This window comes from Aulonocara sp. 'chitande type north' Nkhata Bay, linkage group LG14 (genome assembly GCF_057382095.1).
Source record: "Aulonocara sp. 'chitande type north' Nkhata Bay isolate Kocher_YH1m ecotype deep benthic linkage group LG14, A_spYH_male_GT1.1, whole genome shotgun sequence".
Taxonomy (NCBI): Eukaryota; Metazoa; Chordata; class Actinopteri; order Cichliformes; family Cichlidae; genus Aulonocara; species Aulonocara sp. 'chitande type north' Nkhata Bay.
The window spans coordinates 38,546,426-38,574,106 of NC_141357.1; the positions used below are offsets into that span (position 1 = coordinate 38,546,426).

The following is a 27,681-nucleotide window of genomic DNA, read 5'->3' on the forward strand; positions in this document are numbered from 1 at the left end:
GTGCGACGAGGCCCCGACGCACAGGGTTTCATTACTGCACAGAAAGGAGCAGGAAAACGAAACGGCGCGGTCTGTCTTTGGTGATAATTTAGGTCTATTATTCGATCATAACGCCAAAAATCAGACCTCAGAGTCTGGCTGGGGGTAAAATCATAGACTGTATATAAAAGATGCTTTCCTAAATGTTGGCGCTTTGGCGCCAGCGGGGACTGTATTTGGATGAGAGCTGAGGTGCCGCATTATTAGCTAACATGGCTAACACGCTCACATCACAGATACCTGCTAATTAGCGCTGAGTCACATCCAAATAAAGTCCTCGACTTTCACTCAGACTTCATGGTTACTACAGTAACCTCACAGAAGCCATATAATTGGTCAGATGATGTCATTAAAAAGGCTCCAACGGTACAAACAAGGTCCAGTTCAGGGACTGGAATTACCCGAGGTGCCAGGCTGGAGCTGCCTGTGGCAGTTTTTAACTTGTCGATTTACTTGTTTCGGCTCCTTCCAGTGTTTTCTGTCAGACTGTGAGAAGTTTAAAGCTAGTTCTGCTGATCCTCTGCCATAAAAGGTTTCACAGCAGGTGGTTTGATTTTGCAGATTTACGCTGGATTCCCTTCCTGATGCAACCTCACAGGGGAATTGTGGCTCTGGCTTGACCCAGCGACCTTTCTCCTGCCAACTGAATGTATGAATCACAGCCCCGCGGAGCCCCTGTCCGATTTTTTACAAGTCTAAAAGAACCTGGCAAACACTCAGACACACCAAAGTAGCAAATACTTCAAACTCGGGTTGTATCGACAAATTTATGGTCATCTACCTGGAAGGTTGATAGTCTGGATGCCAGAGTATTCCTCTGAAAGGCACCGAACCCCAAAGTGCTCTCAGATGCATCCACGGCAGTGTGAATGTTAGAAACTGTGCTCGTGTCAGTGAGACGCTGGATGAAGCCCTTTGAGTGTGCAGTTAAGAACCAGTCCAGTCGCCACACTTGGTTCACTGTCACGACTTGTTAGATCCATTCTTGCCCGATCAGCGTTTCAGCCTGTTGGTCGCTTTGTCGGCTTCTCCTCGTCCAACCACCGACCAAAGATTCTGGGTCAGATTACGATACGGGAATTTTCCTGCCCATGAATCCAAAGTTTCAAGATTTCTGCAAACTTCAGATCATGTTTATCTTGTGACATGGAGCTCCATCATGCTGGAAGGTGCACAGATTGTCAGCAGATTGTTCCTGGATAGTTGCAGGAAGTCGGTCTCTGAGGATTCTTTCAGTATATTTCAAATTGATTTGTTTGCCGGTAAAATTACCTCTGGTTACTCTTCACTGCATAAGAGAATTTTTTTTTTTAAAGGCAAAGTGTTTGAAACAAAACTGCCGCTGACTCACTTATGGAGCCTCGAGTGGACCCTGGAGGAACTGCAGCTTTTGGAGGACTTGGCTAATGATGTCACAATGGCTGCATCCATCTTTTATATTCAATTCAGTTTTATTTATACCGCGCCAAATCACAACAACAGTCACCTCAAGGTGGTTTATATTGAAAGGTCGACCCTACAATAATACATAAATAGATAAACCCAACAATCATATGACCCCCTATGAGCAGCACTTTGGCGACAGTGGGAAGGAAAAACTCCCTTTTAACAGGAAGAAACCCTGGAGGCTTCTTCCTGTTTCCAGATATCCAGTCTGTGCTTCAGCCCCGGGAAAACGTCTCCTATTCAACCCTGTGTGTGTGTGTGTGTGTGTGTGTGTGTGTGTGTGTGTGTGTGTGTTTCAGTTTAAGTGTTGACGCTGACTTGTCTGGATGGACTAAATGCTCCATGAATCGCCCGGATCAGCTGCAGGAAAACTCTCCCTGTGTGCTGCCCGCTCCCATCAGCCTGCAGCGCTCGCTCGCTTTCACAGAAATCAGCTCCACTTTCATCTTTTTCTCAGTGAGGTTTGAGGCTGGACTTTTATTTTGGAGGGCTGCTGATCCCGAGTCATATTCAGTGTTTTGTGTTTGCTTACATAATGCAGCTGCTCTCATAAAGTGGACCTACAGCAAATCCCGAGCAGATAAGACGGGTCTGACAGCGAGCATTGTCTCATTTTAAATCCAGCGAGCAGCAGCTGTTACAGATGAAAAGTGCGTCACATAAATAAAATCCATGTAATGCAGGCTTTGAGCTTTACACTGGAGTATGTGCGCAGCGTTCGCGCAGCAGTGTGTGATTACGGGGCCGTTAAATTTAGATGAAAAGTAAAAACCAAACATCTGTTCCTGCTGAACTGTGGACGCAGGAGTCGCTCAGTCGTCTGCGGCGATGACCGTTTGTCTCTGCGAAAAGTGTGTTTTTGTATCAGCTGTGATGTTGGGGAGAAACTTTGTTTTCCACTTCAGTCTGTAAAATTATTTTGCCGTTTGCTTTTTAAAAAAATCAGAAGTTGTTAATAAAAAGTAAGTTATGAGCTTTGCCCCTAAATTCTGATTTTACTCACATATTTCAATTCTTATGTGTTTGATATTTGCATCTTATGACATTTATTGTTTATTGGCTTTACTGGTTGTTCTGATTGGTTGTCTAATGACTTTTACACAGAATAGACTACCCGTCTACCCCCCTCCCTCGAGGGGGATAACCGGGTAGTCCTCCATGGAGGATGCCACCACCACCACCATCTGCTCCTGGATCTTCCAAACAAACCGGCCTCAATCAGCCCGACTCGGCCCGCACCTCCCGGACCCCTGCAGAGCTGCGTTCTCTGCCCCCTCTGAGATGAGACGGCGTACAGGGTGGAGGTAGAGAACTTGTCCCGCTGCTGCAAAGAGAATAACCTGAAGCTGACGTCTCATAATGGGTGTCAGCAGGCTCAGACAGGTCCACTCAACTCTCACTGTAAATGGAGAACAGGTGGAATATGACCTCACCTGGTGTAGGGCTGGGCCATATCATACCGTTCACGGTATAATGTTGGGCAACGATAAGAAAATGAAATATGGCGATAGAATTTGGGTAAAACGCGCATGCGCTGTGCCTTTGTTTTCATACGCACATGGCGGAGAAAGTGGATCGTTGAATGAAACGATGAACCTGAACTGGTTTGTAAAAATGCTGCAGCTTCACTGGTGTGGAACTGGTTTAGCTTTCGTCCGTCAGATACACAACAAAGCACTATTTTTGGTAGCGCATGCTAGCGGGCCGTCGTTATTACCGTGTTGTTTGGAAAATACGGCACACTTAAAATCAATCCTTTGATTTTTCTGAAAGTCGGCAGAGCCCCTTATAATCCCGTGTGCCTTATGTATGAACTCTGGTTGTGTTTACTGACCTCGAAACGATTTTATGTGCACGGCGCTCGAAAATCTGTCAGATGTTTCAGTACGACTTTGCTGAGCTACGAAGCCGCACCGCTTGATGGATTGTCGGAGCGTTACGGCATCGTAGGCAGGAGCCTCGCGGAGTGATACGTGCTGTGCTTCAACATAATGTTACTGCAGGGGTCGGCAACCTTTCTGATGACGAGTGCATCTAAAATTTGCTCAGCAGTCAGTGTGCCATATGATTGCTTTAGCAATAAATTTAATAATGCTCTATATTAACAGTTACACATTATATAGAACAACTTTATAGAATTATATTTGTTCGCAGATGTTGGCAGCTGTCAGCGAATAGTTATCAGCTATTTTGAAACAACAAAAAAGACTTTATCCATAACAGCAAATGAACTGTACAACAGAAAATGCAAATGCTATTTATGGCCTCCTCACAACAATGATAAGAAAAATAAAATGAGCCAATATGGCATGTTTGTTAATACAGAGACACACATGTTAATGTGATCTCTGGTCTCCCACTCAGAGACACAGGTCTCAGAGTGTCCAGCATTCAGAGGCTGCCTGAGGACTCATGTGAGAGAAAATCTGTTCACACAGACATGTAGAGCCAAATACTGTCAATAAGGCCTCTGCAATGTTCTGAAGACAGTTAAACTTGTCAGGTAGTGATGTCCAGCAGGTGAACATGCAGCTCCATGAACACGCACAGCTGTGGATTCCAGCTGCGTCTGTAGTTCTGCAAACTTTGACCCCCACAGAGTCGAGCTTTTCAGTTCATCAGCTGCATTTCGATGTCACATTAACTGGCATTAACTCAGCCAGTTAATGTGAGACAAACCAGCTGCTCATTGAAGCTTTCTGGTTTGATCAGAAAAGAAAACATTGGTCCAAACACCTGAAAACACATTGTGAATTCTGTCTCAGTCTACGGATGTATCCGTGTGTTTCCGTGGTGCTGATGCTGCGCTGAGCGGACAGATGCTGAAGCATTTGAAGTGTTGGAATGTGGAAATTTCATCGCTCAAAGTTATTTTTAGCCAATTACAAGTTGAATCTGGTAGTTGGGGTTGTTAGCTAAGATATCGTCATTAAGAAGCGGCACAACTAATGTGTCTATGTGAGCTGATTTGTGATGTGCATCGCTGGCCCGGCCATTTATTTTTTAATGCACCTCTCAGATTGATTCACTGCGTGTCGTGCCCAGGGCTGGACTGGGACAAAAAAATGGGCATTTTGACTAGAGACCGGCCCACCAGGCATTAAAGCCATAAAGCCTTTGAATGAAAGCAAACGCTGTTGTGACAGTGATGTACAGTCTTGTTGGTATATGTATGATTTCTATGCATTTTACATCAGATAAAAACTTTGGTTGTAAGATTCAGATAATTATTTAATAAAAGTGAGACATTTTAAATGAGAATAAGAAAGAAAAGTATTTCTTTGTGCCCCCCTCTCCCTGTTAATGTCCTACCTGCCCTACCTGGCAACACTTTGCTAGACCCGCCCCTGCACAGTTACCAGCTGTCAGCTACATAAAAAAGGATCCTGGTGTTATTTGTCTCTCAGAAACAGTTCATAACTTCAACTCATCCATGTCACCTAAAAGGTAAACCTGTTTCTCCATCACAGCTCTGATGGTTCAGTAAGGACGTCTCCTGGTTTCATCTTCATGTTTCCCTCTCACCAGATATCCAAACCATATCATGACCAATGTTGCCTCTAATGTTTCATGTGTCTGAGCAAACACACAAACTCCCTGAGCGTCCCCTGGACCACTGTGAGCAACAGCAGACGTGTGCACTGTGGTCACGCCAGCATCCAAGTTACATGTTTATTAAAATAATCAAATTACAGCATTTACATTTATGTTAGACGACTTTTAATGAACTGCTTTACAATGACAATTTAAACAAATCTAGTTCCTGACCTGTAGCATGTTAACACTACTGGAAGGAAAAATAACTTGAACTCCAATTTTGAAAACACAACTTTCTTTCTTTTTTTAAAAAATAAAGCTCTGACTTGTATGAGTCTGTGGTCTGGGAGAGAGTCTGTAACTCTGTCTGCAAATACAGTAAATAATGAGCAATGTTGGGCAATTAATTATATAGTTACTTCTTCAAAGAAGTTACTGAGTCATGCAAACAACAAAGTGTTTTGCAGCTTTTACCTAAAAATGCAGCCAAGGTGTTTTTAAACAAACATTTCAAACTATTTACAGAACAATCAGCTGTTCTGCATCAAATTTGATGCCACACAAATTATTTGTGCCGCTCCAAAAAATAATTTGTGTCCACTATGAGATAAAGGAGAACAACAGCCTGATACCTGCAGGCCTGACAGCAGCAGATGTGTCACTGCTGTAACACCTGTAACACTCAGCAGGCGCCTCATTGTTCTGACACACAACAACACTACTGACTACACTACACACTAACTACACACTGACTACACACTAACTACACACTAACTACACACTAACTACACGCTGACTACACACTGACTACACACTAACTACACACTAACTACACACTAACTACACGCTGACTACACACTGACTACACACTAACTACACACTAACTACACACTAACTACACACTAACTACACACTAACTACACACTAACTACACAAGATTTGTGCTAAACGTCGCAAATCTCTCACATCTCAAAACACGCCGTCACTCCTAAAACTTCCCCCTCCCTAAACAACTAAATACCATGTTGCCATATCATTTTTTGATTGGTCTACGTGGTACATTTTTCCACCAATAGGAAAGGCTGGGCGGGGGTTTGGTTTCCAAATATAAACAACGACAGTATTCAGGAAGAAAAACAAACATTGCAGATATTTTATCATAACTCTGGTTTTACGTGGCCGATCAACACAATTTAAAAACTGGTATAAAGTCCACACTTTTCCCGTCAGTTGTTCCGTCTGTCCTGCTCACGTCTCCAATGGTTGTACACGTTGTCATTAACGTGGCTTCACTCCACATCAGCCGCTTTGCTAAAACACCGGCACATAAGGACGCTGTCACAGCCTGTCAACGACGTTGATTAGCTGCGTCTGTGGGATAAGATGGCATCTTTCTAATCCCATACAGGAGCAGCCAGTCACTCACTGACTAACACTGCAAAACACGATTGTTAAAGTTTTAATGTTAATTTCAATTCAGGTCAGCTTTTGTTTGTGCGCAACGCAGATTCTCTGTGCGCAGAGACGTGCCAGCAGTGCGCTATTGCCCGCAGTTTTTACAGCTGTGGCTCCAGCAAACATCAGCTGATACTAGAAATTAATATTAAATAAATTCTAACAACAGCTGATCAAGCTAAAACGTGCTGCTGTTGTTTAGCGCGACATCCGCTGGTTTCCTCTTTCTGGCGCAAAGTGGGCGATAAACAAACAAGAGAGAAAAGCCGATCAGCTGATCATTGATCAGTTTCATGATTGAAGTAGCAACAGGAGAACTGCGGTCAAGTGAGCCCTCACTTACGAAGTCACAGTCAAGCTAGCCGCCCCGCCAGCCGCACCGAAAATGTGGTTGCACTACTCTTACGTATATTACGGTATGGGTGAAGACTGGCTTAGAAACGCAGTGTTTTGTGTCCTGACACTATTTTACTTCACAATCCACTCCCAGTTTTGGTTTATCTCCACTTTCCCCCCTGTGATCCACAGCCCAAATTACTGTATGATTCAGAGAAAATTAACAATAAAATTTACCCAATTTACTCAACTGTACTCTTAATATTCTCATCTTTGAGCTCAGATTACAGGAAAACTGTAAGAGGTGACGCAGATATTTTACTGGATTATGACTCTGGGCCATCTCCACTCTTCACCCTGTGATCCACAGCCAAATATACTATACGGTTTCTGAGATTGCTGTGTTGACAGAGTATGATAAAGGCTAAGAAAATATACTGCCTAAAATAATATCAAAGTTATACAACAAATTACAAAATTGCCACATCTGCTGTTATTGCCATGTGTTAGAGCATTATTTAGTCATAGAAAATACATATCATTGTAATATCATCAGTAAAAGAAATACTCCCACTATGTAAGACATGTTTTTAAATTCAGTTAATAAATATTGTTATAAATGTAAATTGTTATAAATATAAATATTGTAATAAATGTAGGACCCTCCAGGGGTTAAAGACATAATGCAAAGCATGTTTGTTTCTTATTGCTTACAAATGTGTTTTCCTTTAACATAATTTACATTTCATTTATACATTTTCACAGACGAAACAATAAAAGAGGTTTCCTGAACTGTTCTTCATGGCCCAAATTTTGAATCCTTTTGAGGGTGATGCATTATCCAAGAAAGTGGGAAATTTGTTCATTGATCTCTGACCCTCGCTGACTATGACGCCTCCTAATTCTGCTTCCAGCCTTGTTGATTAATTTGTTCTTCCTTTTGGCATCCCTGTCACTGATGCTGTCACCAGTTGTACACAGCATCTCTGTTTGTCCACCAGTCTAATCTGTAATTCAGGTGAACTCAGAATTACATGTATCTTTGTAATGTTTCAAAAAATATACACTATATGTTGATGGGCATTGTCACACTTTTCTTTCCGTTATAAGTAAGAATCTCTATGGTTTTAATGACAATTCATATACAGATTGTGGAGGACATTTAATTCAACATTCAAAAAAGTTCCTCATCAGCAGACTGTAGTACAATTTCAGCCCACCGTTAATAAACCCATCCAATGCAGGGTTATCAGAGAAATTATGCAAATGTTATGTTTTCATGTACTGGTAATCTATTTATCATTTATCATGATTCCTGCTCTGATGATTACTTTCTTCTACTTCTGTAATTTTAATAGATAAAGGATGTTGAACATTAAGCTCCAAACAGGATGAGTGAGGAAGACCACAGAGGAGAATCATGGATGTAGTAAAATAATACATGCAGTTGTTGTTTTTTTCATGGTGGAGGAGCAACTTCTGATACTATCTTAAAGAAAAAACACATCAAATTGAAGAGTAAAAATAATGACAACAATATGTCTACATTTTTTTTATTAATTCCTTAAAGTAAATGCAGTCTTGTCATGGTCAGAGTTGCCCACTCATATTTAACTAATTCAAATACAATTACTGCATATCAATGCTTATGTTCTAATAAAAGGCATTGTTTAATACTTCTTCCATGACAACCCAAATAAATCAATGAGAGGGAAACGGGAAGATTAGTAATAAGGCAAGGTTTACTGTTCATTTACCATGCCCTGATAACAGTAAGCTTAACAAAAGAAAAATGTTGGGGACGAGAACCGGGCGGCTGAGCCAGATCAAAGACATTACTAAAACAAAAAGACGCCAACAGCTTCCCTAAAGTGGAAATAAAATAATATGCAAAACAAAAGGCCTGTGTACCTGCTTGACACATACAGTGGGGCAAAAAAGTATTTAGTCAGCCACCGATTGTGCAAGTTCCCCCACCTAAAATGATGACAGAGGTCAGTAATTTGCACCAGAGGTACACTTCAACTGTGAGAGACAGAATGTGAAAAAAAAAATCCATGAATCCACATGGTAGGATTTGTAAAGAATTTATTCGTAAATCAGGGTGGAAAATAAGTATTTGGTCAATAACAAAAATACAACTCAATACTTTGTAACATAACCTTTGTTGGCAATAACAGAGGTCAAACGTTTACTATAGGTCTTTACCAGGTTTGCACACACAGTAGCTGGTATTTTGGCCCATTCCTCCATGCAGATCTTCTCGAGAGCAGTGATGTTTTGGGGCTGTCGCCGAGCAACACGGACTTTCAACTCCCGCCACAGATTTTCTATGGGGTTGAGGTCTGGAGACTGGCTAGGCCACTCCAGGACTTTCAAATGCTTCTTACGGAGCCACTCCTTTGTTGCCCGGGCGGTGTGTTTTGGATCATTGTCATGTTGGAAGACCCAGCCTCGTTTCATCTTCAAAGTTCTCACTGATGGAAGGAGGTTTTGGCTCAAAATCTCACGATACATGGCCCCATTCATTCTGTCCTTAACACGGATCAGTCGTCCTGTCCCCTTGGCAGAAAAACAGCCCCATAGCATGATGTTTCCACCCCCATGCTTCACAGTAGGTATGGTGTTCTTGGGATGCAACTCAGTATTCTTCTTCCTCCAAACACGACGAGTTGAGTTTATACCAAAAAGTTCTACTTTGGTTTCATCTGACCACATGACATTCTCCCAATCCTCTGCTGTATCATCCATGTGCTCTCTGGCAAACTTCAGACGGGCCTGGACATGCACTGGCTTCAGCAGCGGAACACATCTGGCACTGCGGGATTTGATTCCCTGCCGTTGTTGTGTGTTACTGATGGTGACCTTTGTTACTTTGGTCCCAGCTCTCTGCAGGTCATTCACCAGGTCCCCCCGTGTGGTTCTGGGATCTTTGCTCACCGTTCTCATGATCATTTTGACCCCACGGGATGAGATCTTGCGTGGCGCCCCAGATCGAGGGAGATTATCAGTGGTCTTGTATGTCTTCCATTTTCTGATGATTGCTCCCACAGTTGATTTTTTCACACCAAGCTGCTTGCCTATTGTAGATTCACTCTTCCCAGTCTGGTGCAGGTCTACAATACTTTTCCTGGTGTCCTTCGAAAGCTCTTTGGTCTTGGCCATGGCGGAGTTTGGAGTCTGACTGTTTGAGGCTGTGGACAGGTGTCTTTTATACAGATGATGAGTTCAAACAGGTGCCATTCATACAGGTAACGAGTGGGGGACAGAAAAGCTTCTTACAGAAGACGTTACAGGTCTGTGAGAGCCAGAGATTTTCCTTGTTTGAGGTGACCAAATACTTATTTTCTACCCTGATTTACGAATAAATTCTTTACAAATCCTACCATGTGGATTCATGGATTTTTTTTTCACATTCTGTCTCTCACAGTTGAAGTGTACCTCTGGTGCAAATTACTGACCTCTGTCATCATTTTAAGTGGGGGAACTTGCACAATCGGTGGCTGACTAAATACTTTTTTGAGTTAGATTTAAAACCGTTGTAATTGATTACAATGAATGTTCTCATAAGAAGAATTATTTGAATTTAGTTACTATTGTCTTGTTGAAACACAGGTCGCATATTTGTGGAAACAACAGGAAACGGAAGTTGTTGTTTCTGTGGTCCCATCTCAGATTAGAGGTAACAACTTTGTCATACGTCACAGTGAGTTCCTGACCCTTAGACCACACAGCTGGCTTGTTGGAGAGGTATGTAAACTAGTTATTTAAAAAAAAAAAAGTATTGCATAAGGTTAACGTTAAAGCTGGGGCAGGACATTAGTTTTTCCCTACACATTCAGTAAGTACTACTTTAGATCGACATTCCAGGCATATCCTCATGACTGAATACTGAGTATACATAAGTAAAAAAAAATCTTTATTAAACTTTGTATTCCAAAACTTTATCATGTTTACAAAGTAATAAAAGGTTATTTATTATACTCCTCAGGTCATTGAAAGTCTCCTGCACCACTGGGTCATTCGGCTAAATCAGGGGAATAATATCTACATTATGAACCACTACACGAGCGGTGTGATCCTCTATGGAGAGAGAACTAATCAGGAGACAAAGCTTGTCCAAGGTAAAAAAAATTTTTTATATATTCTAGAATTAATTTTTTAAAAGTTAATTAATGTCTCAAAATGGAAACGGTATTGTTGCAAATTTGTAATTAATTCCTAATATGTCAGGTGAATTTTGACAACTACAGAGCCGTTTTATCCTTTGTGAACACTGGAAATATACACTGGAAGTTTCTGGTTAGTATGAGCAGCATTTCTGTGAAAACAGTTTGTTTCAATAACACATTATTGAAAATTTATGTACTTTTTAAATTTATATATCTATCGCAGTACATAAATGCAGATGACAGCTGTCTGTATTTGGTCGATCCTTCAAGAAACTCTTTGGAGCAGGAAGAGTCTGACCGTGCAGCCAAAAGATTCCGGTAATTATGTGTTATTACATCTATATAATAACATGAAGTATTAGAGAAGTGACAGGAGGACTTAGGAGGTCTTTTTCTAAAGGTGAACGTATGGTTGTAGATGAAAGTTTAATAAAATCTGTGGTTATCAGTTCTTTAAAGAATTTAAAAAAATAATTCAAAATTACACACATATGTAATTTTAAATAATAAAAAAAACACTGACAGTGTTTAAGCAGTGATACATTTGAGACAGTTAACATTTGTAGATTTAAAAGAACATGTTAATAAGTTTGATACTTCATCTAACATAATGTAGAGCACAGGGCTTTCTGACAGACCATTAAAAACAGTGATTTGTACTATATGTGTCTTTTTCTGTGTGACTTTTATCTTTCATTATTATATAAATGTGATGTATGTTATGTTCACAAAGTGAATACTTCAAAATGAGGAGGACATGCTACAACAAAACAGACTGGGTGAATGTGAGACTTCGAGGAGGAGTACTGACACATCCATTTCAACGGGATGGTTCTAGCTGAGGAGTAATGGTCATCATGGTATGGCACCACATTAACGCAATAATATTTTTCTGTGAAATTAGATAAGAAGATGGGGTGGGGGAAGTTAAAATAATCTTAAAAGGTTAAATTGTGTAAACAGGAAGTGTTTGCAGATGTTTTCAATTAATTGTTTTTGGTTTTTTTATTTCAGATGGTCAAAGCAGTAATGGAAGCATTCCCAAATAAACCAGAAATGACATTTTTGACGACAAAAAAAGAGATGGCCCAGGCACGAAGGACAATACTTGAGGCCTCTGGTGTGTAATATCTTCTTCAAATGGACATATTTATTTGTGTCAAACTGATGAACACTAACATATATATATATATATATATATATATATATATATATTTATTTAAGTATTTGACAGTGACAACAACTGTGCCATGTGTGCAACGGTGAAACCACCTAATCCAGGACCCTCCATCACTGACTGGGTATAGTATTTTTTTAAATAGTTTTATGTTATCTACAACAAAGTATTTGACTCTGTGTCTTTAAGGATTGTAATTGATTAAAACATAGAATTATTTACGTAATGTGTTTATGAAAGTTCATATGCTTTTGTTTACAGATCCAATGTGATAACCGCTGGTTCCATTCTGAATGCCTGGACATGACAAATGAACAGCTCAGCAGTGCTCAGAAGACAGAGTGGAAGTGTGTGCTTTGTGTAACCTAATTCCACATGCAGTGAAAGCTACTTGAATAATCTGCTTATAGTTGTTATTGGTGTTTTGAGGAACACAATGTGTATAACATTCTTGCTTTGTGCTCGTACTTCAAGTATTTCCTTTTTGATTTTTTGGGTTGATTTGTGTGATGACAGATAATGAATAACAATATATCTAAACTGTGTAGTAGTAATATGAGAAATCAGTAATCTGAGAAATGTAATTTCTCACCCTGACTGGTTGGGGCAGATGGCCCCGCCCCTCCCTGAGCCTGGTTCTGCCGGAGGTTTCTTCCTGTTAAAAGGGAGTTTTTCCTTCCCACTGTTGCTCATAGGGGGTCATATGATTGTTGGGTTTTTCTCTGTATGTATTATTGTAAGGTTTAACTTATTATGTAAGTGCCTTAAGGTGACTATTGTTGTGATTAAGCACTGAATAAATAATGTCTAAAACTGAAGTTGCTACTTGAGGTGGTGTGTGAATGACATTTTGAAAAATTTAAATTGTGTGTGGAAAGAAATTTCTTGTAGTTAAGCAAATACTTCAATGAACTCATTTTGTTTGGTAATGGAATAGGATTTAATTTTATCAGAAATCCATACAGTAATTGTTGCTGTGGATCACGGGGTGCAGAGTGGGGGTCACCCAGAGTCATAATCCAGTGAAATATCTGTGTCACCTCTTACAGTTTTCCTGTAATCTGAGGTCAAAGACGAGGACAATAAAAGTACAGTAGAGTAAATTGTGCAAAGTTTACTATCAATTTTCTCAAAAACCGTAAAGTAATTTTGGCTGTGGATCACAGGGTGAAGAGTGGGGGTCACCCAGAGTCAGAATCCAGTGAAATATCTGTGTCACCTCTTACAGTTTTCCTGTAATCTGAGCTCAAAGATGAGGACATTAAGAGTACAGTTGAGTAAATTGGGTAAATTTTATTGTTAATTTTCTCTGAATCATACAGTAATTTGGGCTGTGGATCACAGGGGGGAAAGTGGAGATACACTAAAACTGGGAGTGGATTGTGAAGTAAAATAGTGTCAGGACACAAAACACTGCGTTTCTAAGCCAGTCTTCACCCATACCGTAATATACGTAAGAGTAGTGCAACCACATTCTCGGTGCGGCTGGCGGAGCGGCTAGCTTGACTGTGACTTCGTAAGTGAGGGCTCACTTGACCGCAGTAACAGGAGAGAGAGGAGAAGAGGCATCTGTGCAGCGTAAACACAGAATAAATCCAGCTTTGTGTCTTTTTCATTGTAGCTGAAGTCCGGTGTTCTGGGAATCCATCCTACCTGGCCTGGGACAAACTGCGTTCCTTCTCAGCTCAACACAAAACGAGTAATATTTTCTCTGAATGTGGGACGATTCCGTTTTGTACGGGACGGTTGGCAACTCTACTAACTGACCTTATGAATAAAATAAAGTTCACTATCAGTGACATCATAGCACCACCCAGCTGTATAGAAACTCCGTCATGCTAGCTCACGCAGTACGAGTTATTGTAACTGACGGTAAAAAGTCAGCACAACAAAATAAACTCCACCTAAACTTGGTTTATATCTGACCCAGACAGACTGCAGGTCATAACTTCTTACCCGAAGTTCAGTTCACCTGACACTCGGACTGGCGGCCGCCTCGGGTCTCTCCTCCTCCTGCCTCCCCTTCCCTCATCCACCTGTTGCCTCAGTGGAAGCTCCGCCACAGCCACCACCAAACAACGGAGTTATTGTTACACATCGACCAGCATCTGGCCAATCCACCACCTCTCACTGTTTATACCGTTACAAAAATAAAAAAAAATAAAAAAAATCATTGACCCATAAAAACGAAAAATCACAGTCCAGCTATGGTCGTGCCATCAGTTAACCCTTTGTGTGCCAGCTGCAGCGTGCCCGGGGTTGCCGACCCCTGATATTACCATATTGTGTGTGTATAACCTCTTTTTAAGTTTTGTAGATATTCTACATGGTTATGTTGAGGACATGTCGGCCAGTTTCCACTGGAAATGCCTTTTGGTTAAACTGTCAGCGAGGAGTTTGCATTTGCACTGTTATGTTTTATATAACTTTAATGCAGATAAAAAACAGCTGCTTGTTTAAGTGAAAATACACTGATGTTTTTTTTGCACTAATAAAGTTGTGGCGTTGTAAAGTATTTTGTCTCGTGTCAGTTATATCGTTATCGCAAATTTTCAAATGTATATCGTGATAAATATTTTTGGCCATGTCCCCCTGCTCTAACCTGGACCATTGCCATCTTCCTGTTTCAGGTAAAGCAGGCCCATCACAGAGCCCTGGCATCCCCGCCCACCGCCTGTTTGACCCGATGCACCCTAGGTCAGTCAGATCCACACCTCCAGACTCACTAACAGCTTCCTCCCCTGGGCCATCAGACTGCTAACAAACCCCACCCCTCTCCACCCACCCACGAATCATCACTCAGGCCACTCAGACTCTATTCGCCTCCAAGTACAACTATTTTGTTTCCTCCTTGATTGTATATATTTACACTGTATGTCATTTATTCCTGCTGTCTGCTATTTCTGTTTTATTCTGGCACAGTTGGCGCAGAGAACCTGGACGATGAACTAAAAAGTTACACCGAGCCTCAGAATAAGATGGTTTATTTTGAACAAGGACTTATGCAAAGCTGCTCTAGCAGAGTCTGAACTAAGAAAGCTAAAGAATTTGTGTCCAAGTACACTTTTAAAAAGCCAGTAAAGCCTCAATTAGTTTCAAACTGTGAATCATGCAAAGCTGCTCCAGACTCCAAGCATGAAAAACTGGCACTGAGCATGAGCAGAAAGGGTTTCTTTAAATAAAACATTCAAATTTGGGTTACGTTATCTGTCTTTAATGAAATGAAGAATAGAATTCATCCAAACTTGAGGACGGCTGCTGGAGCCTGGATGTTAGTCTGTGCGCTGGTGTTACTTTAATCCTAAAAGCAGAGGCCTGTGGGCCCCGTTCATGTAGGTGTTGCTCTGTAATTAGCAGCTGGTGTCTCTGCGTTATAATCCCGATTTGTAATCCGTCTGTTCGGCCTGTTTTTTTCCGTCTTTGACCTGAACTCAGAAAAAGACGACTTTAACCACCGAGCTGTTATTCCGACATCGTCTCCATCTGCTATTCAGAGCTGTTCCCAACATGAGCGGTATTATCACACGCCGTCCATTAAGATGTCTTTAAATGACAAAGCAGCAGTTTTCCTCAGGGTGTTTCCGTGTGTGTGTGCGCACGCTCGGCTACTGTACTCCCACATTATAATAACATAATCCCAGAGATTTGGCCTGACAGCGAGACAGTATGCTGCCGATTTTAACTGACAGCGGGGAATTATCATCATCACACACTTCACAGACGGCGAGACATGTGTTATTACTGCTGCCGTGAGCGTCAACGTTTGGCCCGCGGACCTTCACCCGGACACTGGAAGCTCGACTCTCTAATCTCCACCAGTAAACCTTCTACATATATACAGCACACGATTTTCTGCTGCACGGCCCTTGTCTCTTAGCCCCTCCCCTCCACCCTTTGAGACCTATTTGATTTAGGAGTAACAACATCAGGCAAGTCAAATGCTTTTCTTACAAAGGGGATCTATACTGCTGCTCCGACATTCCACTTTCTTTTATAAATGTTGCTCAGATATTGGCTGAAACTCAGCAGGACCAAATCCTCGATGATGAGAGTGAATGGAGCTAAAATGATTTCCTGTTTTAAAACACCAAAGCCTGCATTTTATTGCAGTTATCAGCCATGGAAAATTACATTTATGTCCTTTAGTTTTCCCTCAGAGTGAACCGATTGGATCCTACTGGATAGTGTAGTAGTAAGACTACATGCCTTTGGAGTGGGAGTTGCAAGTTCAATTCCAGCTGTGTGGAGGAGGGGACCACTCTCACGGCTAGAGATTGATGAGGGACATCACGCTACGGCAAGGAGGAGCCAGGACGGCAGGTCAGGGGGGAGACGCCATCACCCCCACCCTGAGAATGGGTATCAAGCCCCAAATGATAGGATCATGAACTAGCCTGTTTCCTGTTGTGTGATGGTATCAGGTCCTGCAAGCCCTCACCTGTTGTGTAGGTACCTGATGAGTTTATATAAAACACATTCATTCTGCTTCTGTTGTTCATGAACAAACATTATTTTATGATCTGCATTCTTGCTTCATCCTGCGTCTTTGATGTGTGTTGTTCCTGGATTTCAGCCACTATGAGGCCCTTCTGTGTAACTGAGGGAACGTGACAGTTAAACTTTGCCCAACTTCATTAACTAGAACTAAAATGAATATGCTAAATGGCTACTGACAGCATGGACTGCTTTCACTCTACTTGCACAAACATGATGCTTTATTTAAAATGAAGATGTTGCAGAGGTCGCCGAGTCCTTTATAAAGTTTTGATCCACCTGTGCGACACCAGCGTCCGGCATACGGACGTCCTGGACCGGCCGCAGGAAGCAGCAGCCGCCTGCTGCCTGCTGCCAGATAATACACGCAGATCTACTTTAATACAAAGAAATCTCGTATTATTCCACCCGTTACGTAAAAGGATGAGATTATCGATATGCAGATTAACGAGCGCCCAATCATATTTCAGCATATCGCCCCGCCCTCCCCTCAAACCATAGGAGCCTTCAGGCGTGCAGATAAAAATAGAAACCTGCAGTTTAGTTGTTAGATTTTAGTCTTTATTGTACTATTTCTTTTCTTGACAATTTGCTAGCGGACATGTGAAAACTTGGACCAACAAAACATCATTATTATTATTATTATTTTAATTACAGCATAATCGTCGGTAATAGTGAGAAGATGTTTTTAAAAAATAAAAACAAAAGAAGAACTGAAACCAAACGGGAACAAAACAAACAAAAAGAAACAGTTTGACTTTAATATTCAATGATGGATTTTCTTTTTTTTTTTTTCCTTTGTTTTAAATTCATGTACACAATATAACAGTCTAAAAACATTAAACACACAGAGCTGAAGACATTGCAGTGTTGGTGGGGAAGTGGCAGTCCTTGGGGCGGTTTATATATGGAAGCAACATGGTCCTGCTGTACTGTCAAATATCTACGGGGGGCAAAGATGGGGAGGAAGAAGAAGAGGAGGAGGAAGAGGAGGAGAGGGGGGGGACTACAAACCAAAATGGCCGTCGATATAAAACTAACAGTCTTTTTCTCTCTCTCTCTTTTTTTTTTTATGTAATCCACCAATCAGGAGTCGGCAGAGCTTCGGGAAGAGAAGGGGGAGGAAAGTGGAATGTCTCGATTTTCATTTTTTATTCTTCATTTTCTCTCGTAGACAATATAAAATCTCACAGACAAGCAAAGAAAAGATTAAGAAAAGAAAAAGACTGGATGTTTGTATCGGACAGAGGGGGTGGATGGATGAAGGATGGATGGATGGATGACGGATGGATGGACAAAAAGAAGGGCTTGAATTATTGCTTTCCGAGTAATCATTTTTCTTCTCATCTACATGAATTGCATCTTTCTCTCCGTCTCTCATGTTGGTTTGATAACACGTGATTACTCCATTTATTGGGAGGGATGAAGGGAGAGAGGAGGAGGACGGGGAGGAAATAAGAGGACAAGAAAGTGGAGGAGTTGGGGGGTGGGGGTGGGGCTCAGAGCTCCTTGCTCAGCGAATCCCGGGCAGTTCTAATCCTCTTTGTGTGGCCTCACACGTTTCCCGCCTTTTTGTCTGGTAAATGATAACAGAAGAGATCGAAAAAAAGGATTAAAAAATTGGAAAAAAGAAGAAGCAACAGTCACATAAAAGGGTTAAATGCTGCACGTGTGTTCAGTGGTTTAGTACGAGGAGGTTGGTCTTACAGGACGCACACAGAGCAGAACAACACAACACAACGACAGCTGACGAGGACAACAATGAGTCGTCACATCATGGAGGATCACGTGACAGCTACTCTACCTGTGCTTGTGCTCTTTGTGCTCTTGACCTTGAGGAGGAGATTTGCCCTCTAGTAAATAAACCCGACCACCCACTGCAGCCTGTCTTTGCCTCGCTCACACAGAAAACCCTCCGAGAGCGAGTGAGGGAGGAGAGTCTGTCCAGACCCAGCTTTTCTCTCCCGTTGCTGTCTCAGCTACAGCTAGTGAGAGCTAGAAGCCACCTGAGGATCGAGGTCAGAGGTCGAAGCGCTGTGACAAAACCGGTGCCTTAAACGTGATTCGTGTAAAACTAGCAGCAGGAAGCACAGGAGCTTGTGCGATCACGGAGCTGCGTTTTCACGTAATTCCAGTTTGAACCACAAGATGGAGCCGCGAGTCAGCACGGTATCCAATCTGATCCGAATCCAGCACACGTCCGAAAGACGGACTCAGCACATCAAGTCCTGTTTAACGCCTCGAGACGTTTTTCACCGTCGCCACCTCTGCGTTTTGAGACCGGATGTGATGCGTGAGTACACAAACTGAAGCACACTGCAAGCTCATTGGATTAACATCCTTTTCTGAGTCCAACATGGCCGTAATTTACTAAATTAACTCCTTGCTTTATTTTGCCAACATTAAAAAGGCTTTTAAAACATTTCTGCATCACTGATTCCCAAAGTGTGAGCTGCAGCTCCCTGCAGAAAGAACGCAGCTTTAAGGCACTTGTGCACTGGCTTCACTTCAGACCCAAAAGATGCGTTTTTATATTATCAATGCAGTGACGGTTACAATAACACTTCATGCACTGAACTTGAGAGTTTCCACAAATTAATCTTCCTGCGTTATCGAAGGCAGTTTGGACTTGCACAGCATCCATATGGGAAATAACAGAAGCCAACTCTGTACTGGCCGGAGAAGAAAGGAGGTTTAAATGCACAAACATGGTAATTCTGTTACTACAGATGTAAAGACATCTGAGTCTTTCTCTAAGAGCTGTGCCACATCATTTATTTGGTTTCCAAACCTCTCACCTTCTCTGCTCATCACACACTGAGCCTTAAAAAGCTGCCAAATTGCTGCAGCATTTTCAGTTGGAAGCTCCACCAGTATGTCAACCAAGCAGCCAGTTAGAGGGCTGGAAACTGAAAGCACAACGCCGAAGTGCCAAAAACAGAGTCGGTGTTAAAATGTGCAACTTTACATCAGAAAGAAGCACGTTTACAGCCTGATACAGACACTGGTCTCACCACCAATTAGGGGTTAGGGGCGTGGCCTCTTTGACTGACAGGTGGACGGTGACACAGGTGGCTGTAGGTGCTAGTGGTCTGCTAGGCTTCACCTCAGCTAACTGGAGTCCCTGAACTGGACCTCTGGGTTGCGTTTGTGATGTTTGAGCCTTTTGGAGTATTTTTAATGGCATCATGTGACCAATAATACGGCTGCTGTGAGGTCATTCATGCTAGCAGACGGTCCATGAAGTCTGAGCTCCAGTTTTGCTGAGTGAAATTTTAGATGCTTCATCCAAAAATCTAAACTAATTATCAGAGCTGAAATTTTCATCTGTTTTGGTATGGCATTTATTTCCATGCTGGTTCTTTGTGCCACCAAATAAAAACCCTTTACTGAGCGTTTCAGCAGAGCCCAGCTGCTGGTGTCGCTGACAGCTCGGCACACTGTCCTAAACGCTGGGCGTTAAACCGAGCTCATTTTAGCAAAAGACTTGGAGCTTCAAAGAGACTCCCCGTGAACGGCACAGCAGCAGCAGGAGGAGCTGCGATCCTCTCTGCGAGCATCTGCCGGGCTGCAAGAGATCAAAGCGAGGCGCTCGCTGGACACCGAGCCTCACGTAGCGCTTGAATGAAGAGGAGGCTGGAAGTGATAAATAATGGAGGAGGAAACAGAGCACCTTCTGGTTCGCAGGCACTTCACCTCCTACTGATCAGCGTCCAGCAGCTCCTGCCGGCTCCCTGGTGGGAACGGGGGAAGTGGTGGGAACAGGAAGGAAAAGAGCAAGTCCACGGAGCAGACCGCCCCCACGTAAAGAAGAGAAAAGGCTCCAAATGTCAGGAGATGCTAATTTTCACCTCCATCGTCACACTTCCTCGTGCCTGTCCTCGATCCTCTCGTGTGTGGGTCAAAACCTACCAAAGCGACTTCAACATCAAATTAGCTCTAACGGGATGTGCCGCAGAGCAGATGATCTGATATTTACATTTTCATACAAGTCCACGAGCAGCCGGCTTCCTCCCGCGCTCGCCACCTGAGTCCCGGTCACCGTTGATGGCTTTTTGCTGCTCATCTGTGCATGAACTCTCTCTCTCTCTGCTGAACACTCGCAGGTGATTCACTGCTGAGCAAACATCTACTCTACGACTTACTTAAAGGGATTCAGGAAGAACTGCGTTATGTTTACCGAGCGATCGCCCAGAAAAGCTGGCATGCCTATAAATACAGTGCGTGGTTCTGTGCGTGCACCTTTCAACGTACAAGTAAACAGCGTCAGTCAGTGCGTGGGCTGAATATGGAGCTGGTCACGGTTAGCCTAGCTTAGCTTAACGACTGAATGCAGGCGGGGTGAAACTGTAACCTTTCAAACAGCTTTGAACCATCAGTCCCAGCAGCTCGAGTTTGCCGTCGCACCTGTATTTCAGCAGGAGACTGCAGTGAGTCGAGCGCCAGTGTTACAGGGCTGTGGTGATATCAGAGTGTAACGCAAACGGTGACCATAAGCTAGATTTTACCCCGGCTGCGGTGCAGGTCTCTGTCACCACGGAGGCCAGCAGCTGCTTGGATTGGGGCTTCCACTCACACATGACCCTACGCTGTGTCACTGCATCATTTCATGTCTGGCACTGATCACCACCTGCACTCATGTATATATCCTTCTACGCAGCACTCTTAATTCTTATTCTCATGTATATATCTAATGTATATCTCATGCACATATCTTTCTTTCTACATAGCACTTTAATTCTTATTGTTTGCACTGAAGCACCGCAGCAAATTCCTAATGTTGTAAACCTCAACATCTGGCAATAAACCCATTCTGATTCTGATTCTGATTCAAACAGCCACCTTCAGCTCTTTAACCTCTTATTGTACAGGTTCAGTAAGAAACATCTGTATTCACTCATCTACCTGCGCTCTCAGGTGTTTGGGCTGCTAGACTATACATCGTCTCTTCTGACCACACTATTAAACTCAGCCAAGTCTTCATGACTCTGCTCCAGGCCAATCTTTCACCAGGACTCTGACCTGCTGTGGAGCTTCATCTGAGTCTAATCACCAAAAAATGTATTACTTAAACTAAATAAATTAGATTCAATTCTTTCAAATCGTGTCTTCTTATTGAATTTCAAAGTTCAAAGGAAATCCTGTTTCAAATTCAGTAACTGCATGTTTGTTAAGTCACCTCGGCCGCAGACAAAGTTCAGTTTACATCTCAGTGCTAAACTCTGGAGCGCCTGCAGGCGTCAGCTGTTTTCCTGCTTTTCATTTGTTTTCATTCTGAATCAGATTTTTTTGTATTTGTGACATTTGAGGAGACTGCTCCTCCTCCTGCTTTCAGTCGTTGCACAAAGATAGGCTCCTCCCCTCAGAGCTCCATGATCACCACGTCTGTGCTAATCTGTGCTAACGTGTGTGTTACTTTACATTGTCACATTTCACTGCATCACGTGCGTGTGTTCCTAGTATCTGGCATCAGCATCATAGCACCCGTTTAACCCATTGTCCACACACAGCTCCTTCTCTAATTGGTCGGTTGCTGCTGACATCACGTTTTGAACAATGACCACGGCCGCCTCTCTTAGATCCCTCTTCCTCATTTCCTCCTCCTCACCCTCTCTCTGGTCATGTGAATCTTTAGCATCGTGACAACCTCCATTCTGCGGAGACTCCGCCACCCCCTGCCCTTCCCCCTTCTCCCCGCTAACAGCTAATGCTATCTGCGTCTGGCGGTCCCTGTGTGCGGCGCGTTTATTGCTATCGTTTATTAGCGCTTCTTGCCGTTTGCCGTTAGCTTCTCCATCTTTGCTGCTGCTGCTGTTCTGAGGCTCGTCAGAGTCCCGGTCGGCGTGCTCTAACTCACCGCTGTTCACGGCCGCCGTGGCGTTGATGATCTTGGCGTTGGCCTCATCTTTCACCCCTCCCGCCTCCTTGCTCTTCTTCATGGGGCTGCTCCCCGTCGTCTTCTCCTCCTCCTCCTGGTGATTATGTGTGGCGTTCTCCTCCTCTGTGCCGTTGGAGCAGCCGTTCTCCCCGTTGGTCACCGGAGCTTCGGCCGTCGTCTTCTCCGGCTCCTTCTCCGGCTCCTTCGCCACCTCCGCTCCACTCTCCTCCGCTGGTGTCTTCTCAGCTGCCGTCGCTGCATCTTTGTCGTTGGCCTCTGCGATCGCTGCGGCAGCTTCGCCGTCAGCACCTCCCTCCTCTGTCGCCGCCGCTGCCTCTCCTCCCTCTGTGGCCTCCTCCTCCTTGGCGCCCTCGCCCGTGTCCACACTGGTGGACTTGCCCTTCCGCATGATGAAGTTCTTCAGGGAAACCGCACGGCCAAAATGTGAGCGCTTGGCTTTGGCCGACTTTCCGTCTTTGCCGTCCTCTGTGGCGCCTTCCTCACCTGGAGTGGAAAAAAGCATTTGAGGTTAAAGTTCATCAGGGTGTGCATCAATTAGTCGCACAGGATTACAGCGGGTGAGTGGAAGAAGTGTTCATCAAGTGTTAGCAAATATTTATATTACTAAAACCAAATTTATTGATTAAAAATATTAGAGTCTGACCTCGTCCTTGAGGTCCAGATCTCTAAGCTTCTAACTTGTCTGATATTTTTAGTAGCTCCACCTATGGCATCAATGTAAAAATCCTCATTCTCACGTTATCGTATTCACGCCGCTGCTCACCCAGCGCGGTGCCAACATTTAACCTAATTACACTGAAGACTGTAAGTCCTTATCATATCACGTCTTATCAAATACATCCCTGTTTTCTCTTTCTTCTTGTTTTATGATTTCATTAATTTTGCTAATGTGGTCCTTTCTTACACTTGGCAAACATTCATGAAATTCATTCAATCAGGTTCTTCAAACAAAAAGACAAATGTTCATTTCCTTTTTAAGAAAACAGTTGATAAGTTGTAAAACCAAAGACAAGCTGTCGAGTCTATTTTGTAAAGTGCTTCTCATATTTCTGTAGTTTGGTTTCTTTTTTAAGATTTTCCTTCTTCTACGTTAAGGATCATTGCACGATCTGATATCCTCGTGTTGGTGTTGTTCCCAGATCATCATATTAAATGTTGTTCCAGGATCAACATTGCAAGTGACCAATCAGAATGTTGTGACGTCATACTTTTGCGACTTCGGGAAAAACTGCCGTAAAACAAAAAACTGTACTTAAGCTGCGAGAAACCGCTTCTGTCCGCCGATCAACGGACCCTGACCCTAACCCTTTAATAAACGGTAAACGGTAAGCAGAACTGATATTGTACTTGCAAAATTTGGAATTTCATAAATGAACGAATGGCTTGGTGCGCAAAAGAATAACGTCACAACAATGTGATTGGTCACTTGCAATGTTGATCCTGGAACAACATTTTCATGATGATCTGGGAACACAAACACGACGATATCAGATCATCCAAGGATCATTACACTGTTTCTGTTGAGGTCTTTTATTGTGAAAGGCAGGAACAGGAATAAGCCCTTTTGGATAACAATGACATCATGTTATTTAAGTTTTTTTCAGGTTGTGGTGAATATTTGAGCTGCCATGTTTCCCAATGAATAAAGTTTTTCTTATCTTAAAGCAAAAAAACAAGAACAAACTTTTATTTTTAAAATTAAAACATGAAATTTCAACTCTGAACCAAAGAAGGTGGAATATTTTCTCAGCCATTAAAGAAACAAATCTCTCATTTTCACTCTGCTGTGTTCTTGTGAAGAAAGAGCAGAAAGTAAAGCTTAATTTAGTCTCTTCTGTTGACCTAAGTTATGCTGTAATTTGAATTTCACATCACCCGTTGAATATTTTATTTGGGACAATGTTCAATTACATTACCTCCCCCAGAGTTAGCAAGCCTTTAACTCCTGCGTGTCCTTGGTGGAGAGCGACAGACTGAAACGAGTGCAAACAAGCTGCCGGCTTCAGAAGCTGAATTTTTAAACGGTGTCCAACTGTGGCGCTGACAAAAACACAGCAACGCTTAAGACCTGCAGTCAGACTCTTAATACATCTCTGCTCGCTTTAACTTCCTCCAAAAGATCATGAAGCAGAAACCTGGAAATGACGACGCCCAAAGTGCAGCGATTCTCAATCTAAAGGCCAAACCCCCAGTGCAGGTCATGTGATAACTGGCGAGATATTAAATGAGTTTCATTTGGTTATAATTTTAAAAACTGGATGAGCAGAAGCGAATGGATGGATGGAGGGATTTTAAAGAGGAACCTCTAAAGTTTCAAGAGTTGATGAGCGTAACACCAACACGGTCACTCGTCACGCACGGATGCCCACACCCTGTCCTTTAGAAGAACATCTTGATGTGCAGAGTTGAAGCCGTTAAAAGGCTGCATTTATGAGTAAAACAAGCCTAAATTAAAGCAAGAGTCTGCCGAGTGTGGCTAACATTATCAGCCTTGGCTCCTCCCACATTAACGCCCACATACCTGCAGAATGCGGTTACACACCTGCAGCCACTGGACCTGCACATGCTTCACTGACAGCCTGGATAAAGACGGTTGCAACTGCTTTGGCTGGCTGACGTCAGGGTGACTGAGGTCAGATGAAGACTTCGTAAAGACCAGTTATGTTCGCGCGCTCGACTCTGCGCTGACTCACCCGAGGCCGCAGGCGCCTCCTCCTCGCCTCCGGGGTGGCACTCCGTGTTGGTGCGTTTGCTCTTGGGGATGACCCGCTTCTTGAAGGAGGTCCAGATCTCGTTGGCGTGTTGTGTCACCGTTCCACCTGCTGCCGCCGCCTTCTCCTCCTCACCTCCCTCTGCTTTCTCCTTCTCCTCCCCTCCCTCTGTCTTGCCCTCCTCTGCTCCTCCCTCTGCCTTAGCTGCTTCCTCTCCTCCCTCAGCTCCTCCTGCAGGCTCCTCGGGCTTGGCGTTTTCAGCGGAGTCTTTGTCGGAGCCCTTGGCCTTGCCGCTGATGCCGGACATGGAGGTGTCCCTCTTCAAGCCCTGGAAGGTCCAGGAGCGTTTGAGCTTCCACCTCTTCTGGCCTGACTCTTTGGAGTCAAGTGTGGAGGAGTCTCCGCCACCTCCTTCTCCCTCTGCTCCTTCCTCTTTCCCATCCTCACCTCCTCCAGTCTTCTTGTGTGCCTTCTGAGCCATGAGCTTCTTGAAGGAGTGCCAGCGCTTCATGTGCTTAGTGGTTGCTGAAGAGGCCGAGGCTTTCTGTTCCCCTTCTGCACCTCCCGCTGCTCCTCCTTCTTCTATGATGGAGTCTGCAGTGGTGTTAAGTGCTTCGGGATCTTCCAGCCGGTCCAGAGACTTGGACCGGACCTTTACTGGTTTCTGGGGCTCTGCAGCGGCGCCCTCCTTCTTCTCAGTGCTGCGATGGGAGAAGATTCTCGCCACAGGCTTCCTGATCAAATCTCGAACTGTGGATTTCGCCTCCGCTGGTTTGCCCTTCTCCGCTTTCTTCTCGTCTTCCTTCTCTCCATTTTCCGCAGCCTTCTCTGTCGCCGCCTCACCTTCTGCACCTCCTTCTTCTGCTCCTCCCTCCGCTGCTGCTGCTGCAGCTTCCTCCCCTCCTTTATCGGCCTCCTTCTCCCCTCCTTCAGCCGCGCCCTCCTCGCCTCCAGCTGCAGGGGCGCTCTGCTCTTTCTTCTTCCTTCCACCCATCACCTTTCCCAGGCCACTCTTGTTGAGGAAGGAGTCCAGGAACGAGGTCTTGGGTTCAGAGGAAGTGGTGTTTTCGCAGCTCTGAGGCGGCGGCGCATCCTCGCCTGCCGCCGTGGCTCCCCCCTCCTCAGTTCCCACTGTGTCCGCCACCGCTGTGTCGTTATTCACAGTCTCTTTGTTTTCGACAACCTCGCTGTTGACGGCTGTGCCGTCTTTATCGACAGCCTCGTCGTTGACAGTCTCTGAGCTTGTGTTGGCGTTTTTGGCCGCTTGCTCCACCTCTGCTGGCTTATTTTCGGTGCTTTTTCCATCTTCCTGGAGCACTGGTGCTGTGCTGGCCTCCGTTGCCGCCATCTCAGAAAGGGAAACCAAACAATAACAACAAAAAAAGTCTCTTCCTTCCGGCCTGCCTTTCTTCCCTGGCCTTCTGTCCTCCTCTTCCTCTCTCTCTCTCTCTAGTGTTTCGTTCCTCCCGCTGTGGTGGCACTCTCAGGTCATGGAGAGCAGGGTTGAGAGCAGTGGCGAGGAGGAAAGATACTCAGCATCCTACTAGACCTCCAAACTCCTGCAGGAGGAAAAAAAAGGGAGAGAGAGCGAGAGACAGATGGTTAATAGTCTGAAGCAACACCATAGGCGCTCAATAAGTCTGGTCTGGTCTGCACCGAATGAGGAATGAAGTGTAACATGATAAGGAATCTCAGCAGGACACAAAATACAGGCATGTTTCCTAATCACACGCACACGCACTAACCTTACCCTAAACATAGCCTAACTGTAACCCTGACACTAAAACCACATATTTTGTCTCTAAAATTCCTTCAACTTGTGCGACTTGGATTTTGGTCCCTATAAGTACAGTAAACTTGCAATTTTTGGTCCACACAAAGATATAAATACACGCAACACACCTTGAAAAGGATGAAATGCAAAACCTACACAGAAGTGGAAGGCCTCGGTGTCGCGCTCACAGGATCTTGTAAAGCATTTGTTGCTTTGCTTGTTGTCGTTCAGCACGATTTATTTTTTCTTTACAACTCCATCAGTATCACAGGAGAGTGGGACGGGATGTTAGCTTCAATCATATATTGACACCAATTGTGTTCTTTATGATGTATAAGAACACAAGCACTGACTCAGCAAAAGTACATTTTGGGTAATCATCGTGTATTTTATATGTTTGGTACGTGGCACCAATTAGACACTGTCCGTCTTGTTCTGAGAGACGCACATAAAACACCTGCTGGTGAGATCAGTGTGCTGCTGGTGTGGTTTGTTTTCATTGAGGAAAACTATAAAACACGACCAGACTGCTGCTTCCAAACATTCCTCGGTTGTAACACATTTTGACAGTTTAATGAATGAATCAGCAGATCAATGACTCACACACACACACACACACACACACACACACACACACACAC

At 43.6% G+C, this 27,681-nt stretch overlaps 1 protein-coding gene and 1 pseudogene across 4 annotated transcripts in view; one reads left to right on the top strand and one right to left on the bottom strand.

Annotated features, from left to right (window-relative positions):
• Nucleotides 1-2,643: 2,643 nt before the first annotated feature.
• LOC147315227 (uncharacterized) lies at nucleotides 2,644-13,147 on the top strand (annotated as a pseudogene). The gene is made up of 9 exons (XR_015124549.1): nucleotides 2,644-2,776; nucleotides 10,385-10,563; nucleotides 10,805-10,937; nucleotides 11,047-11,115; nucleotides 11,209-11,303; nucleotides 11,719-11,845; nucleotides 12,000-12,105; nucleotides 12,210-12,286; nucleotides 12,424-13,147. The product of XR_015124549.1 is annotated as an uncharacterized LOC147315227 (transcript).
• A 4,048-nt stretch (nucleotides 13,148-17,195) lies between these two features.
• LOC147315228 (uncharacterized) overlaps nucleotides 17,196-27,681 on the bottom strand; it is a 38,474-nt gene continuing 27,988 nt past the window's right edge. For 2 of the 3 annotated variants that reach the window (XM_086262485.1, XM_086262486.1), the window contains exons 2-4: nucleotides 25,249-26,825; nucleotides 22,514-23,038; nucleotides 17,196-18,232 (exon numbers count right to left, since the gene is read on the bottom strand). In XM_086262485.1, the coding sequence (XP_086118611.1) occupies nucleotides 18,210-18,232; nucleotides 22,514-23,038; nucleotides 25,249-26,614 (1,914 nt within the window). In that variant the 5' untranslated portion in view covers nucleotides 26,615-26,825 and the 3' untranslated portion in view covers nucleotides 17,196-18,209. Of the gene's footprint in view, nucleotides 18,233-22,513; nucleotides 23,039-25,248; nucleotides 26,826-27,196; nucleotides 27,636-27,681 lie in introns of those variants that run through there. The other variant, XM_086262487.1, reaches the window with a different exon arrangement.